Here is a 17,289-nt window from a genome sequence, read left to right as displayed (position 1 = left end):
AATGATCTCTTGAAGTTCATGCTTAGCTTCTGTTGATTAGACAATGATCACTTGAAGTTCATGCTTAGCTTCTGTTGATTAGACAATGATCTCTTGAAGTTCATGCTTAGCTTCTGTTGATTAGACAATGATCACTTGAAGTTCATGCTTAGCTTCTGTTGATTAGACAATGGTCACTTGAAGTTTATGCTTAGCTTCTGTTGATTAGACAATGATCACTTGAAGTTCATACTTAGCTTCTGTTGATTAGACAATGATCACTTGAAGTTTATGCTTAGCTTCTGTTGATTAGACAATGATCACTTGAAGTTCATACTTAGCTATTGTTGATTCAGTGACTCACTTGGGCGCATCCATTGCCTTTCGAGACAAAAGGAGCCATATATATATATATATATTGTTGATTAGACAATGATCACTTGAAGTTCATGCTTAGCTTCTGTTGATTAGACAATGATCACTTGAAGTTCATGCTTAGCTTCTGTTGATTAGACAATGATCACTTGAAGTTCATGCTTAGCTTCTGTTGATTAGACAATGATCACTTGAAGTTCATGCTTAGCTTCTGTTGATTAGACAATGATCACTTGAAGTTCATGCTTAGCTTCTGTTGATTAGACAATGATCACTTGAAGTTCATGCTTAGCTTCTGTTGATTAGACAATGATCACTTGAAGTTCATGCTTAGCTCCTGTTCAAATAGTCTCCTTGATCATGTACTTGACCTGCCTAGCTATTTACAATGAACATTCAAAAAGCATAAGAACACAAAGACAAGAGTCAATGGTATAATAATATAAGATTTATTTGTATTTGAATTACATGCATCATCTTTTCATATCACATTAAATATGTTCATTGAAAGCATGCACTTCTTTGGTCATAATGGTTCACTGTGAGACAGTCTAGTGTTCCATTTGGTAATCAAAGTAATTACAAACACCAACTGGCTGAAATCAATAACTTACATACCAACACATAGGAGGCAGTAATAAAAAAAAGTAGTAGTAGAATCGTGGGTAAAAGGTCCCCGCACCATTTAAAAGCTACTGTAAATAAACTCTGTTCTGACACTCTGATTTCTATACAAAGTTATTCTGTTTTTATTTACAGAATAACTTTAAAATGAACAACTTTTACATAATCTTTTGATGTCAGAAACTCTGATCATAATAATCTTATAGCTACCTACAAGCAGACATGTGTACAGGAGTTGTTATTTAAAAATAAACTTCTTTCCCAATCTTTTAAGTACATTAACATTTCATGTGTGAGAGTTGCGTCACAAGAAATGTTTGGAGATTTTATTTCTACACCTTCCCACCACCTCCCTTTAAGAAGACAGATAATGTGATGTTTAGCTGTTTGGTTTACACATGAAACAAATATTAATAAATATAAGACAAAGGCGATGAATAATGAAGTTTACAAAACTTAGGTATCTAAGTACAAAGACAACGCTAGGCTTACATGACTGTGTCAACGTGTTAGCCAATGATCCATACCAATGAGTCCATAAGGAGCTTGGGACGTCAAGGAAAGTCACATGTAAGACCAAACATTAATAAGTTCTTCTATAGTGTTTAGTCAACAACAAAAATAACAAGCATAATAGATAAATAAAAAGGAAGATCTTCACATTTACAACTGTCAATAATGAAGACTTTATTTCCCTTTTTTGGTATCAAACAAAATAATTAATTACCAGTAATCTGTTAGCTAATTGGTTAATCCTTTTTAAGGATTCATGTTTCTGTTAGGTAAAATAAATAATAGTGTAAAGTTTCAACTTGGTCCGAGAATGTTTAGGTGAGAAATAGTGTGTTCAAAAATTGTAACAGACAGACAGACTGAGTAGATACAAGCTTTGTAAAGAGGTCAGATTTTAGCTTAGGTCTAGATTCTATTTGATCTTCTTAGTACAACTTGTCCTCAGCATGCTATTGTACACATTGCCTTGGTTTTGAGAAAAATAGCAGAGCACATGGTTTAATGAAGAATAGCAGGGCAGATGGTTTAGAGAAAGATAGCAGGGCAGATGGTTTAGAGAAAGATAGCAGGGCAGATGGTTTAGAGAAGAATAGCAGGGCAGATGGTTTAAAAAAAAAAAAACAAGGACATTTCAGAAAATTTGTTTTTTACTTAAGAAGTGAGTCAAGGTGAAGAGAAAAAAAAACTTTTTAAAGAGAATGGAAATTGATTTATGAAACACTTTTTGCAATAAAATATCTGAAATGTTGTTTTCTACTCTACCAACTAAGTTGGGTTTATTGTTGCATTCTATTCTCTCATATAGAACCTGGGTCTATTGACAAGTAAGCAGATACGACTTTGAATTTTTATCTTTCAATTTTGTATCTTGTCATGTAAAAAGTTATAACAATGTACAAGTTTAAGGTAGCAGTTGTTTTTTTATAAATAAGTGGATGGAAAAATCTTCCCAGTTCTAATTTGTTAAGAAATATATAACTCCAACGTATTTCAAACTTATTTCTAATCATTCTATATTATCAAAAACAATATTTAGAAGGTAAGAATCAATACAGTTGAAGCTATTTCACTTTATAATTCAAACATTAGACAAATAACAACATGCACACAAAATCATGCTATCCTGACAGCTAGAAATGAACTTTGCATCTTCAGATTCATATTGTATGAAAAAAAAAAATAATACTGTTAAGTTAACCAGAAATAATGTTTGCATAAAAATGTTTGCTGGCAGACCTCAAGCAAGTAAAATTAGCTACAATAAATTCCTCTGCAGGCATTATAAAAAGAATTTGATGGACAAAACTCAAGGGAATCTCTTGGAGATAGTGACTAACCAAAAATGATCCAGTCTTGAGAGAACATAAACAAAGATAGGTACCTAATACCTGCATGTCTTTACATAAGCATTGCAAAAAAAAAAAAAAAATTCAAAAGAAAAAAAATCAAGGGAATCTCTTGTGATGATGAAATTACTATCCCAACACGATCCAGTCTTGAGTGAACATGTAAAGAAATAAGCTTGGTACCGACTACCTGCATGTCACCACAAATACAAATATCATATTATTCAGTGATCAGGTCTGGTAAATTAGCAAAACAAGCTAAATTTTTCTGGATTATTTTTGAAAAAAGTGAAATCTCATAGCTGAATCAAGCTTCACAAGTCTTACAGTAGACTGTTATAGGTGTCTTTCATTGACTTCATTCAAACAAAGAGTAATCCTAATGTTGCACATAAATAAGTATTTTCATGGCCTTCACAACTATTCAATCCTCAGACTGAAATCAATATCGATAAAGCCCCTAGTGACATTAACAAAAACAAATTTTGACTGAAGTGAAAAAGACTTCAATGGTTCTCATAGTTTCTTCAGAAACCTCTCAACTTTAAGAGCAAGAACCTGTAGAACACTTGAATTTTTTTACAATTTTCCTAAATGACTCAATCTCAAATATTCACAGATTTTTTTAATTTCTGACTATTGCAATAAGTGTGGCATTATTTGAGACAAGTTTTACTTTGTTTATTAGAGGGTTTCAAAAGGAGCCGAGGGAGCAGGCATTATGAACCCTTGCTACGCCACCCCCTAGTGACTTTGCTTTTGACTAATAAATGAATTTTTTAAACATATTACTGAAAATAAGAACAAAAGATGGTTTAAGTATTCATCTGGAAAATTCTTTCACATAAGCAACTAAAAAAAAATGTGATGCAGTGCAGCAAAAAGGGAAAAAGGGAACTTCAGTAAGTGGCTTTCTTTGTTTTTTGTTGGAGACTTCAAGATATTAATTTCTCTTAAAAAAGAGGCTTAAGTAATTTTTATTTCATCAAATTAACCACACTTATATGTAGATGTGTTCATCTGAAAGAAATTTTAAAATAAAAATATAATATTTTTAAAAAATACTAACAAAACTGAGAATTAAATATTGGTTTCAAAGTAAAGCAAAAGATTCTGTAAAAAATGTAGTTACAGCATACCGGTACATGTTTTGTACACAACACTGCATTTAGGTGTGATAGAAGAAGCCAAAATTAAAAACAGAAATTCATTCCTTCCCCATTGTTTTTAAAAAGGTGTCGCTACAATATGGTACAGAATTGTATAAGTTGATTGTCACACAAAAACTGTGTTAGGCTAACATAGTCACAGATCAATAGGCACCACTGAGTAGTTACTTTCAAAACATTAGCTCATATTTGAAACTAGATTTTAAAATATCAGAGGCTGATCTTCTGGTTCAAAAATTATATAATTTCAATTTTTTTTCCTGAAAAAAAAAAAATGTGAAGTTTTTGGTTTAATTCCCACAAAAAAATGGTAACTTATTTCAATGTGCAATAAGCCTTGGACTAGGAACATCTTGGACCACAATGGTCAACAACTGATATACCATCTGCTCATGCAGCAAATTCAAAGAGTGTTAGAAATAATAACCTGCAGATCAAAAGACAAATATTGCTTTTGGTTGATATTGCAATGTGTGCCAGCAGATTTCTTTTCAAAATGCCGAATTACTATTTTAACTAATTTATTTCTAATAGAAGCACATATTTTTTTAAAATCATTTTTATTCTGATAATATCTATTTTTCCCTTCTCCATGTCACACTAATCTTAAAACAGATAGTGTGCAATCCAATTATGCTCAAAACAATTTAGCATATCAAATGTGTAATGACATGTTCAAAATCAGAAATCAGTAAATTTAATAAAGTCTATCAACTTTCGTGGCAGTGGCAACTGTTCCAATTGTCCAAGAGTGTTACACTGGGATGCAAGGACACGAATAACCTGTCGGGCAGCATCCATTAAACAAAATCGTATGTGTTCAGGAGATGACCTCTTTGTCACAAGTTCTTCTATTTCATCGAGCAGGCTCTTGATAAAGGGATACTTGCTCCTCAAAGCAACAATGTCCTTAAGAAGAACAGAGTCTATATTACAAGAATGAACCAGCATGCGTACCAGCTCTGCATAAGGAGACACTATCTTTCTTTCTTCTTCTTCATCTGGCGACGAGATATAGTTTGCCTGCCAGTTAAGAAAACCACTGGAACCAAAAGATGCACCCCTTGTAGCATACTGATTTCTTTCTATTTCATACTGGTTAGCTATCTCAAGGGCAAGACGTATTATTTGCAGATTTATGGGGAAATAATTGTAGTCTGGCTTGAGCAGTCGAACTGGAGTTCTACTTGCCTCTATTAAAAGCTCAATGATAGCTATGTGACTATACTGAACTCTAAGCAAAGACTCTTCACCCCTTCCGTCAGTATGAAACACCAAATTGTTTTTGAGAACTAATAGAGAACATGACATTGGTGTGTAGTTCTTTAGGTCCCCCATATACAGATCTGCAATATGGAGTCGAGACAGTAACAAATTGAGACACTCCACACTGCCATTCATGCACACCATGTGCACTGGAGATTGCCAGTAGCACTGAGCATCACCTGTCAGTTGCCAATCCAAGCAGTGGTCCAGCAACTCTTCCATGATCCCAGCATCAGCAAGCTCGGCAGCTAGCAACAGAGGGGATTTCCCATTGTAGTTTTTGACGTTGACATCACAGTCCATCGTTAATAAAAGGTGGACAAGTCTCTGTGCAGCTCCACTCTCAACCAGTTTACGATTAGATTTTATGGCCAAGAGTACTGAATGAATCAGACGTCCATGGCTTGTTGGTAAATTTGCACTGCAGCCATTGTTCAAGAAAAGTTCTACTATGTCAAAGTAGCCAAGCATACAAGCCTGTTCGACAACACTGAAAAAAAAAAAACAATAAAAGTTGATAGACTTTATTAAATTTACTGATTGCTGATTTTGAACATGTCATTACTTATTTGATATGCTAAACTTTTTTGAGCATAATATACATGTATATATGCACTACTTAATTAAAAACTGTATGTGCTGGTACGAACTTCGCCAAGTGCAAAAGAAACGAAGCTGCATCAGTCAAGAGAAAGAAGAAGAAAGCTGCCCTGTCAACTAGCCGTAAGTCAGATGCATATACATGCACGAACTGTGAAAAACTCTGCCTCTCCAGAATCGGCTTGATCAGTCACACCAGGTTCTGCCCAGTCTGAAGACGAATTCAAAGCCATTGAATCACCTGGGCACATCCATTGTCTTCCAAGACAGAAGGAGACATATATATATATATATATATATATATCCTAAACACTTTTTTGAAATAAAAAAAATTTAAGAGAGTTTTAAAAAATAAGCAAAAATGGTTTAGAAAAGATATTTAAGTTCAGGGCTTTAACCAATACCAGTTTATTTATTTATTTATTTTACTTTAGTTCAGAAAAGATATTAAAGGGCAACACTACTTTCTTGTTCTAAAAGCAAGCCTTTTTGTTTTAAAAATTAATCATGCAACCCATTTTTTCATTAAAAAATACACTTTTGAAACAAAACATAAACCTAAGGGAGATTATATTTAAAAGAAAGATAATTGTTGTCTATTACTATTATTAATACACTTATATCAACTCACTCTGTCAGTCTGGTAAGAAGTTTGTACAACTTTTTAGACTTTCAATCTATCAATTAAAACTTATTTCAAAACAAATGGGCAACTAACTAGTGGTAATAAAGGAGATTTTATATAAAGATCAACTGTCCAGCTTTTAGATATTGTTAATATTATAGCTTCTTCTTCTTCGTTCTCATTGTTATGTTGGAGCGTTCAGATGACTAGATCAATATATGAGATGAACTGCGCAGTGGTTTCCAAATCAGGGAGCTCTCCATATAGTTTTCTTTCTATTGGGGTGTTTTGGGGCCAGTGTCTTATACAGGCCTCTTGGTAAAGAGAGCAGTTTTGGAGGATGTGGTCGGCATTCTCTGGTGATAATCCACATGGGCAGATTATAGCTGACTTCATTTTAATTTAGTTTACAACAGTGAAGTTTAATTTGGCATCCTTGACATTGTTTAGTTTATCCTGAAAATCTCCAATTGCTACATTATATTTGTTCATTTTATTATGTCTTTCAAAAGAATCACACATGTCAATGTTTTGTATATGTGTTTGTGTTTAAGCAGATTTTGATGTAAAGAGCAAGTTATTTTAGACCAATAGATTTGGGATTTAAATTTGTTGTGTAGTTATTGTTATGTCACTAATATGCCACAAATATTATAATGTGTATGTAGGTTTTAATATTGCCAAAAAAAAATGAAACATTGATGGGAAAAATCTAAGCAGTTTTTTGTTAACACGAAAATGATAGTCTTAGCTAAGAATCTGACCTTTATATAGTTTCTATGTCTGACATGTTTCAAATTTTCCCTCAGCATTGAGGATTACTACACCCTCAGCCCTAGCCCTAACCTCCCATAGGATGGCAAGGGATTGCAGCTGGCAGGGTTCAAACCCGGTACCAACGAGACAACATTCTGACCAAATACTACATCACCACGCAGCCATCCATAGTTCAGAATATGGGTTTATGAAATAGTCAAAATTATTACAAGTTTTTTTTTGGTGGGGGAATGTATACTTTAAATACTACAGTAGTATAGAATAGTGAAACAAGAAAAAAAAATACTTAAACCAGAAGAAATAATTTTTGCCAAATTTCACCAGACAGACAGAGTTGATATAAGCTTTGTAAAAAGAATGTTTATTACAGAAGTTTTGTTTTTATAAATTATCGCCACAACCTTTCAGCCAAATTGTTGTGTACCTACACTTTCTATCTACAGCTTGATGACAGATATACTTTGAAAATATACTTATAGTGTTATAATGCAGGCAAACGAGAAGGAAGTTGGGTTATTTTTTTTACTTTTACACATAAATTATTATTATTATTGTTATTAAATACTATCACAGCTTTCCTATTATATAACTCTATCTACTTATAACTCTGTAGAAACTACCTTAAGTCTCGCTACGTCTAGGTGTCCCTGGTTCAGCTGTAGTTAATGAAATAAATAAATTAAACCACTAGATCAAACACATAAACTTTAATCAGCTTTACTGCATATCACACACGCTGGTCTCTGTCTAACCACTCTCTGACAACAAACACACTTCCGGTCATTCGCACAGAGTGTAAAAATAGATTATACAAACATACACACATTCATCCGTGACATCTCGCCCCTCCTAAAATTATAATCGATTTTTACAAAGATCACTAAATAAAACGATTATAAAACAAAAAGTAAATATTACACCACAATAAACAAAAATGTTCGTTCGATAGGCCACAAAGGCTTTGGGTATGCCACACAGGCGGTTATGTAGTCATTCAGACTTAAACATTGTCACAAAGATCTTGATGTAGTCACACAGACTTCAATGTAGTCACACAGACTAAGTAATAGACACACAGTCTATATTTAAGACACACAGTCTTAGTAGATGAAGACACACAGTCCTAAAAGATGAAGACACAAAGTCTTAAAAGATGAAGACACACAGTCTTAAAAGATGAAGACACACAGTCTTAAAAGATGAAGACACAAAGTCTTAGTTGTAGACAGAAAGTCTACCATCAAGCAACAAAGTCCAAACTGTTGAAGACACAAAGTCTTTGATGAAGCAACACATGCTTGTGATAAGCCACGTAGGCTTATATCTATGATAAGCATAACAGAATGTCCGCTACGACGTTTCCTTTACCTGGAATATGCTGCACTTCGAACTGTAAGTCCTGAAGCATCAGGACCCAGCGAGTTACCCTGGAATTCACCGACTTATGTGTGTTTAAACAGCGTAAGGGTGCGTGATCTGTGCGGAGTACGAATGTTCTGCCTAATAGGTATCTGTATCCTCTTTTAGACATAGGGTTTATGGGACCCACAATGTCTACGGCTACTTTCTGCAATGGTCTATCTTGCAGATCTGTGACCTGTAATGGGGCTTTTGTATAACGATCTCTGGGCTTTGTACTGGCACAAGTGCTGCATGCTGAACAATATTTTTTCACATCTTTAAATATTCCTGGCCAGTAAAAGTTATTCAGAATTCTTTTCCTTGTTTGTGCTGTCCCCATATGACCCGCAAAAGGTGAGTCATGACCTAACTCCAAAATTCTTTTTCTGTCTGCGGCAGGAACGACTAGCTGTAGTTTCTCTTTCTTATCTTGTCTCATCAGAAGCCCATTTTTCACTTTAAATTTACTGGTGGGATGCTCTGCCAATTCAAATGTTTGGTCCTTCTTTTGTTTCAATGCATAACTGGATGTCACATCTGATTCTGGCTGTTCAATCTGACTATGTAGGATCGGTTGTCCCATTTTATCTATCACACCAGATTGAGATCTTGTTACCGCATTTGTAACTTCTGACATTGCTAACCTTTGCCACTTGTAGATATCTGTGATGGTGGGCTCAGTTATGCCATTCACGTTTCCTAGAATCAAGTCAGCTGCAGGCTTCAACTTTCCCAGATCAAAATGGCGTATCAATGTCAATGACAGCTGTGGAATATTCTTCAATTGTTCCTCCAAATGTCATAAACTGGACTTTCTTACCGGTCAACTGGTGAGGGTGCACATGTAGTCTCTTCACTCCGATTGTGGTCGCTCCTGTGTCTCTCAAGACCCAAATAGATTTCTTCCCAACAAATCCAGGATACATTTTTAATTTCCCAGCGTCACAAGTTACAGCTCCAGCCATCTGGATATGATCAGCTTCATGAGGGAGTTGTTCACCATGTTGATAGTCTATGCAAACTGACGCATTGTATGGATGTCCAGTCAGTCTTCTCCTGTTGCTGGTTTTAAACTCCTGACTTCTGCTTGAACCCATAGTCTCATTTCGTCTTAATGGGCTTTTGTTTCTACATTGGGCTGCTAAATGTCCCGTTTTTAAACACTTAAAACATTTTTTTTTTCACCAACACTTCTTTTCTGCAGATGGTCCTGTCTCCATTCTTGTTTAAAGCGACTTCTGTTATCGTTAGTCTTTGCAGCAAATGCAAACTTGCTAGTTATCAAGTCTTCCTCTCTCTGAATTGTCTGCTCTGGATGTGCAGTAATATATTGCTGACACAACTTTAAAGTTGTTGGAACATCTTTTGGTTTCCTTTCATGTAGAAAAGCCACTAACTGAGGGTTGCAAGATGTGAGGATATTGTCTCTGATGAACAAATCAATGAGACCTTCAAATGTCTTTTCAGTGTTAGACAATTCAACCCAACGCATTAGGTATCTAGTAATTTCCTCAACAAATTCATGGAATGGCTGGTTTCTCTCTGGTTTAGCTTTATGGAACTTCTCTCTATACCCATCATCTGTCAAGTTGTATCTTTTCATTAGTACTTCTTTAACCTTGTCATATTCTTCTAGATCTCTCTTAGAAAAGTTGATACAAGCTAGCAGTGCCTTTCCCTGTAACAATGTGTATAGATGACTTCCCCACTGAGTTTTAGGTATATCTGTAGCTTGAGCATGCACTTCAAATCTCGCCAAATATGCATCCATTTGATCCACGTTCTCATTGAAAGGTGGCAACTTTGGTTTCCATACAGGTTTTATATGCTCTTTGATTTCTCCTTTCGTCTCCCTAAGCTCCAACTCTCTGACTCTCAATTTGTGTATTTCTACATCAGCCTGTTTTTCTTTAGCTCTTTCAACCGCCTCTCTTTCTTTAGCTCTTTCTTCTCTCTCTCTTTAACATGTTCCTTACGCTCTCTGTGTTCTTTTTCTTTCTTTTCCAGCTTTCACCCACTCCTGTAGAGCTGTCCCCGACAATCCCATCTCTTTTACAGCAGCTATTAACTGTGTTAATCCCTCTGCCATTTTTGTTTATGTGTGTAGCATCAAATATAAACAACACAAATAGTTTTATCACTGTGTTTGACCTGGTTTCGTCTCGGCTGATTGACTTAGTTTTTTCCCGCCGTTGCACGTGAGCGCACACACTTCACAACCTTCTTTGCCCATGACCTTTTCACAATGGCCTATTGTCTTCAAAGATTAAGTCAAGTAACAGATAAACGAGCCTCCAAATATGTCACAGCTTTCCTATTATATAACTCTATCTACTTATAACTCTGTAGAAACTACCCTAAGTCTTGCTATGTCTAGGTGTCACTAGATCAAACACAAAAACTTTAATCAGCTTTACTGCATATCACACACGCTGGTCTCTGACAACAAACACACTTCTGGTCATTCGCGCAGAGTGTAAAAATAGATTATACAAACATACACACATTCATCCGTGACAAATACCTTTGGTTTTTAATGATATATTGTCTCATGCGCTTATGAAGACCAGGCTGAAAATGGCACGGATAAAGACAACATGTGATGTTAGGGTCCTCAATAACTTTCTTGAGCCCCACAAGGTCATGTGATTCAACAAGTTCTTTACATTGGCACATCCTCGCTGCTGCCATATTTTCAAATACTTGATATTCATCTAACCTTAAAGAAAAAAAGCAATTCATTCCATATTTCAATTTCAATGCAATAATATTCAAAATTATTTTATGAGAATCCAAAATGTACAGCTGAAAAACTGAATTTATGATTCTTACAATTCTAAATTTAAAAAAAATAATAATAAAAATACTTTCCTGTGGATGGGGATGTGTGTTTGGCTTCTGAATCAAAGGCTCTTGGATTCTAATCTCAGTGAAAAACTAAGATTTTGAATTTTTTGATTTTTTGACGCCCCTGAGTCTACCCAACTGTAACGGGTACTTGACATTAGAGGGAGAAAATAAAGGTGGTTGGTTATTGTGCTGGCCACATGACACCCTTCTTAAACATCAGCCAAAGAAACAGCAGACCTATAGATCATCTGCCCTATAGATTGCAAGATCAGAAAGGGGTCATTTACTACTTTTTTTTTTTTCATGTGGATACAAAAGAGAACTGCTAATAAATTAAACTTAGGCCTACAGCGCTCCCCACAGACCCACATTGGTGGACATCCCAGCACAAGCCACTACATGTTATATAGTTAACGCTACTAAATTATCATGTCTGGACACATTCAGAAGCTATTTTCTTTAAATTTTTTAGCTCAACAATGGTTAGACATAGGGAAAAAAAAGAAAGTATTGGAAAAATCATTAGCTTTTTGACAATTAGTTGCCTATGCATATGGAGTGATGAAATTCATGTCAGAAGGTTTTGGGGGTCTAACAATCTACAGACATTGTTTCCATGCTATATATTGAATGGTCTCAACAATAAATGAATACGCATTTATTAGGAATGTACTATATATAGTAATTACTATTCAAATTCCTTACTTAAATTAAATCAGTTTCTTATTTCTAAAACAAATTTTCTGGTGGATAATAAAGATTGTTATTTATTATAATATTATTACTATTGTTATTATTATTTTAGCCCTGCACAATTAAAATCATAGACTAGTTGTCACTCTTCTTGATGCCTCACACAAAGATCTACTTTTCCTTGACCTGGAAAGTTCGATAACTTCACACAGGTGACACGTCCAGCCCCCTCCCCCAATCTCTCCTCCTATTTACTGCCCTAAAGTGTTGCTTTAATGCTAATAGCACTTGTCATTATTGCTGCTATTTAAATAGTTATATATTATATTTTATTACATCTTTAAAGAAAAATTTCATATTAAAATTCAAAAGACTTTTGTAAACATATCTATTGACAATTTTTTTTAACACATTTATGTACAAACAATATTTATTGCAATTGATCTAGACAGATTAAAATACATATGATATATAAATAAATGTCAATGATACATATTTACATATTATATTTGTTTGATTAACATGTTCATTTATATTAGATATATGGAAAAGATAAACATTTACAAACTGATTTGCATGCATTAACATTCGATATCCTTAAGTTGAGTGCATATAGAGTAATTTATGCTATTTTGGACATCTATAGGCCCAAATTTGAAAGTTTGACCTTGACAGCGCATTAGTTTACAATGGTTTGACATAGAAAAGAAAATGAAGTATCAAAATCTTCCTTTAGTTTAAGGAGAATAAGGTTGACTACTTATATTTGTACCCCTAACCTATATTTGTTTTTATATTTAAGGTCAAAGAGGCCATGTGTTTTCATTTAATTCGGACCAATTCGACCAATATTATTTGATTCCGGACACCATAATTTATTTTGGACAGTCTCTATATTTAGGCATCAATAAACTCAGATTTTAATTCTATATTAACATTAACTAAATTTTGAGATCCCCAGGCATAGCCCCTCACATTATTAAGATGTATTCTGATTATGCATAAATGCAAACACAAAAAATAAAAATATGAACACACTTATTCTACCTAAATTAGGTTATTGGGATACTGACTTCTATACAAGACCGACTTTTAGACTTATATTATGTTTGCATGATTAGATGTGTGTTGAATGTTTGTGTTTTTTGTTTATTAATTTAATAAATTTCTAATACAGATGATCTTTTGTAGTATAGTACAGGTTAGGATAGCCATTCTTGCCAAACTGAATCCTCTTCTATATATTCTCTCTATATAAATCTAGATCTATCTAGTAGGTCTAGATCTAAGCATTTAACTTCATTCAATGTACCAAGCTCACTCCAAACATTTGCCCATTTATTCTCTCTAAAAAAAAAAAAACAAAAAAAAAAAACGAACAAATATAATATAAGATCATTAACATTGATGTCCAAAACTGGCTGTCTGAAATAAATTTTGATAAGAAAATCGTAATTTAATTCGGACACCCTATTTTTTTTTTTTATGGAATCAAACAACTTGGCTTATGAATCAAATAAATCAGCTCCAAAAACAGAATAAATATTGCCGGGCTCATTAGTATAGACTTAGCCAATCAAAAAATATAGTCTTAACCCTAGGAAGAGGTAAAGTCATCCGGGTAACATCTATATAGAAAAAAAAAACAACCTGACTTACAAATTTGAAATTCATTTTTCTTACATAAAAAGATAGCTAAATGGAAGGAAATTGGGCCAGAATCATTGGAAAATGGACAAGAACATTATACAGCGCGCTAGTTTTATAATAAATATTAAAATAATTATTTAATGACCACAAAAACAGTGATTGTCCGAATTCATGTAATGTCCGAATTAAATAAACTACTAAATATAAAAGACAGGGGCAACAATTAAGAGCTGCACACAAATTCAAAATCTACAAGGTCTTCGTCATTTAAGCCTTCACAATTGTTTTTGCACAGCTCTCACAACAGTTGCACTGGACCTTGGTAGAGTTGTTTTTGATTTTTTTGTTTTCCCATGAATTAAGGGATTTTAAAGAATCATCTTGTCAACTTGCGTCAGGATTTTTAAAGATGTTTCAACACTTTCATTAGGGAGAGGATCAAATCCAAAAACCTTTGAAATTTCTGTTCAGCATGTTTAACATGCTATACTAGATATCTATAGACTAGTGACTAGTCTAGATAAAGTCTTCATCTAGACTCTAGACCACTAGATTCTTACATAACTTTACTATATAGATCTAGATCTAGAGTAGAGATCTAGATCTATATAATAGACTAGTAATAAGACTACTATTTATAAGAAGAGTAAGAGACAGTAGTTAGTTAAGTAAGACGAAGTTCAAGTTGTCGGTGGCGTTGTTGATTGTTACAATCACAATCACAATGTTATGAATGTTATTATGTTGTACTTTTGAAACTTTTAGTTTAGAATGATCTAAATCTAGTCTGTAATAATTTATGGATTTATAGATTAGATCTTGTGCCTGGTCACTTGTGCAATAATACATAGAGACATAGATCTATATGGATCTAAAATCTAGATCTAGTTAGACTTTAGCTCAAGACTTACCCATCATATTTTTATTTGTTATCAAGTACTGTCATAGAGAACCCATTTAATTTACACTTACACAGTTAACACCCCCTGGAAAGAAAAATGCATATCGAGACTTTTTTAATGAAGAGTGCCTAAAGCAGAAGTGTCCAAAGCGTAGAATGCAGATCTAAGTCGCATAACTTATCTTATCTTATATTATACAGACGTTACTTCAAAAAAAGAAGATGATTACGTCCTACGCGTCATGCATTTAGTCATGCATATTAACCAATGACTTAAATTCTGCCAAGTCACTGGTTTTCCTGGCTAGCTCAGGCAACCCATTCCATACTCTAATAGCACTAGGGAAGAAGGAGTATTTGTACAAATTTGTCCTAGCATATGGGACGAGGAATGTGCCTTTATCTTTGTGTCTTTCAGAATATTTTATTAAATTTTGTTTTTGTATTTGAAGATTATGGTTCAATGTTTTATGTATAATTGCTACTTTACTTTTGAGTCTTCTGTCCTGAAGGCTTTCTAAATTTAGTGATTTTACTAAAGGTGTTACTCTAGTCAAATGTGAATATTCGTTTGTTATGATTCTCACTGCTCTATTTTGTGTCTGTTCCAGTTTCTTAATGTTTTCTTGAGTTGAGGGGTCCCAAACGGAAGATGCATATTCTATTATAGGCCTAACCAAGGTTAAATAGCATTTTAGTTTTATGTTCTTATTTGATTTATAGAAATTTCTTTTAATAAACCCTATTGCTTTGTTGGATTTTTTTTTATAGTTTCATCAATATGTGGATTCTTGCGAGATGCAGGAATTTATTTGAAATATTAAATTATATTTAAAATACAGATCAATTATCTTAGATAATCATGATTCAAAATAGGCAAAGTGACAATAATTTAAGATTTATTTTATTAGTTAGAGTTACCCCGACACGCGTGTCATGGGTCACATCACTGCAAAAAGTAGGCCTACTTATAAACGCCTTCTGAGTGATTGATTGCAATTTAATGAAGGACGTGGGCCTACTTATATGTCCGCATCAGAATGGCTATATGGGCATTCGGGCAAAAATGTCCGGTGGGCCGGTTTCACTTGGCCGGTAGAAGGGCCTCATGGATGCCACTAAGACTTGTATTAGGCTTAATTGTCGAAAGATTTTATAATATTCTTTTATAAAAGGAACGCGTCGTGATTTACAAACTCTGTGGTGCATTAGGCATACTGCAGCCTATTCATCTCACGCATTTTTCGAAAAAATGTAGTAGCCTACATCCAATAGCAGTGCTTCCTGTAGGCTTCATCCCTTATAGGGGTCTACACACTAAGCGATTAACAAGCAAGGCTATATTACAAGGCCTATATTATTAATAAAGATATAAAGTTCGCGTTGGTGTGAATCATGGGCGTAGCCAGGATTTTTTTTCGAGGGGGGATTTCCCCCCCCCCCCACCCGCGAAAAAAAAATATTTATTTATGTGTGTGTGTGTACATCATCTTTATTACATTCTGACCCTTCATTCTTTCGGATGACGTTTATTATTGTGCCCTAGAATAGGTTCTTCCTGGAGTTAGTGGAAAAATTGTAGATTCCCCGCCTTTGCCAGCAAGGGTGTCTGGTGGAGCGCTAGGAGCTTCCCAATCGCGGGGCGGAGCCCCGCCGCCAAACACGATTTCTGGTATTGAAAGCCAACAAAATGCATATTCTGAGGTATCTACAGTGTATTTTCCTGCTATTAAAAAAGTTTTGTTTCAAAAAACTAATTTGCTATTCTTACTGACTTAGACCCTCTCGCGCCGTTCGTCGCATTTGCCGTCAAGCTGTTTCCATAAAAATCTGTCACTGGTAATGTCTGAAGCCTCTTCCCACCTGCTCTGAGGACCTCCATGAATGTGTGGCGCTAAGTTGTACTAGGATGTCATCGCAACTCTTCTTATGCGTAATTCATTTTGTCGGAGAACATGCCCCGCAAACCTTATGCGACGCTCTATCACAATCTTACTAAGGTATCGACTCCCACTTCGGCATAGGATTTCCTTGATTTAGACCCGATCTCTATAACTGACTCCTAAAATCTGTCTTAGCCATCTTTGTTGGGCCACATTTAGTGTTTTTTCAATTTAAGCAGATGACTATTCACTGCACTTTATTAATGGAGCCCCGCCACTGCTAGAAATGTGTAACTATAGTTTGTTTTAGAATAATATTGAACATAGAGGTTTTCCACCTCAAAACACTCATTAGGGGAATTTTAAACTCAAAACCATCTGGAGGGGTTTTAAACTTTTAAAAAAGCCATCTGTAGGAGATGGGTTTAAACCTAAAACCCCAATAGGATTGGCTATGCTCAAATAATTTTAGTGCGTAATTTGCTTTTTTTTTATATTGAAGAGGTTTTTTTAGCATCAAACCCCTCTGAAGGGGGAGTTTAAACTCAAAACCCTTTTTCGCAACGCTCGTAGCATTTTGAGTGCTTAATTTGCTTTTTTTTCTTACACTGAAGATGTATTTTTTTAGCTTCAAACC

At 34.5% G+C, this 17,289-nt stretch overlaps 1 protein-coding gene across 1 annotated transcript; it reads right to left on the bottom strand.

Annotated features, from left to right (window-relative positions):
• Window positions 1-787: 787 nt before the first annotated feature.
• On the bottom strand, window positions 788-14,893 carry LOC106067147 (uncharacterized). The gene is made up of 3 exons (XM_013226288.2): window positions 14,780-14,893; window positions 11,200-11,394; window positions 788-5,762 (listed from the first exon to the last, which is right to left on the bottom strand). The coding sequence occupies exons 2-3, from the start codon at window positions 11,364-11,366 to the stop codon at window positions 4,688-4,690; spliced, it is 1,242 nt and encodes a 413-aa protein (XP_013081742.2). The 5' UTR covers window positions 11,367-11,394; window positions 14,780-14,893; the 3' UTR covers window positions 788-4,687.
• Window positions 14,894-17,289: the final 2,396 nt, after the last annotated feature.

This window comes from Biomphalaria glabrata, chromosome 8 (assembly GCF_947242115.1).
Source record: "Biomphalaria glabrata chromosome 8, xgBioGlab47.1, whole genome shotgun sequence".
Lineage (NCBI taxonomy): Eukaryota > Metazoa > Mollusca > Gastropoda > Planorbidae > Biomphalaria > Biomphalaria glabrata.
Note: the sequence above shows the minus strand (reverse complement) of the source record. Positions and strands in the feature narration are given on the sequence as shown.

Bases quoted from the DNA above. Each gene is read 5' to 3' on its own strand.
- LOC106067147 (XM_013226288.2), bottom strand. From the start codon at position 11,366: ATGGCAGCAGCGAGGATGTGCCAATGTAAAGAACTTGTTGAATCACAT. The intron at 5,763-11,199 runs GTATTTGTCACG...TTTTTTTTTCAG, and splicing joins TATATCATTAAAAACCAAAG to TGTTGTCGAACAGGCTTGTA.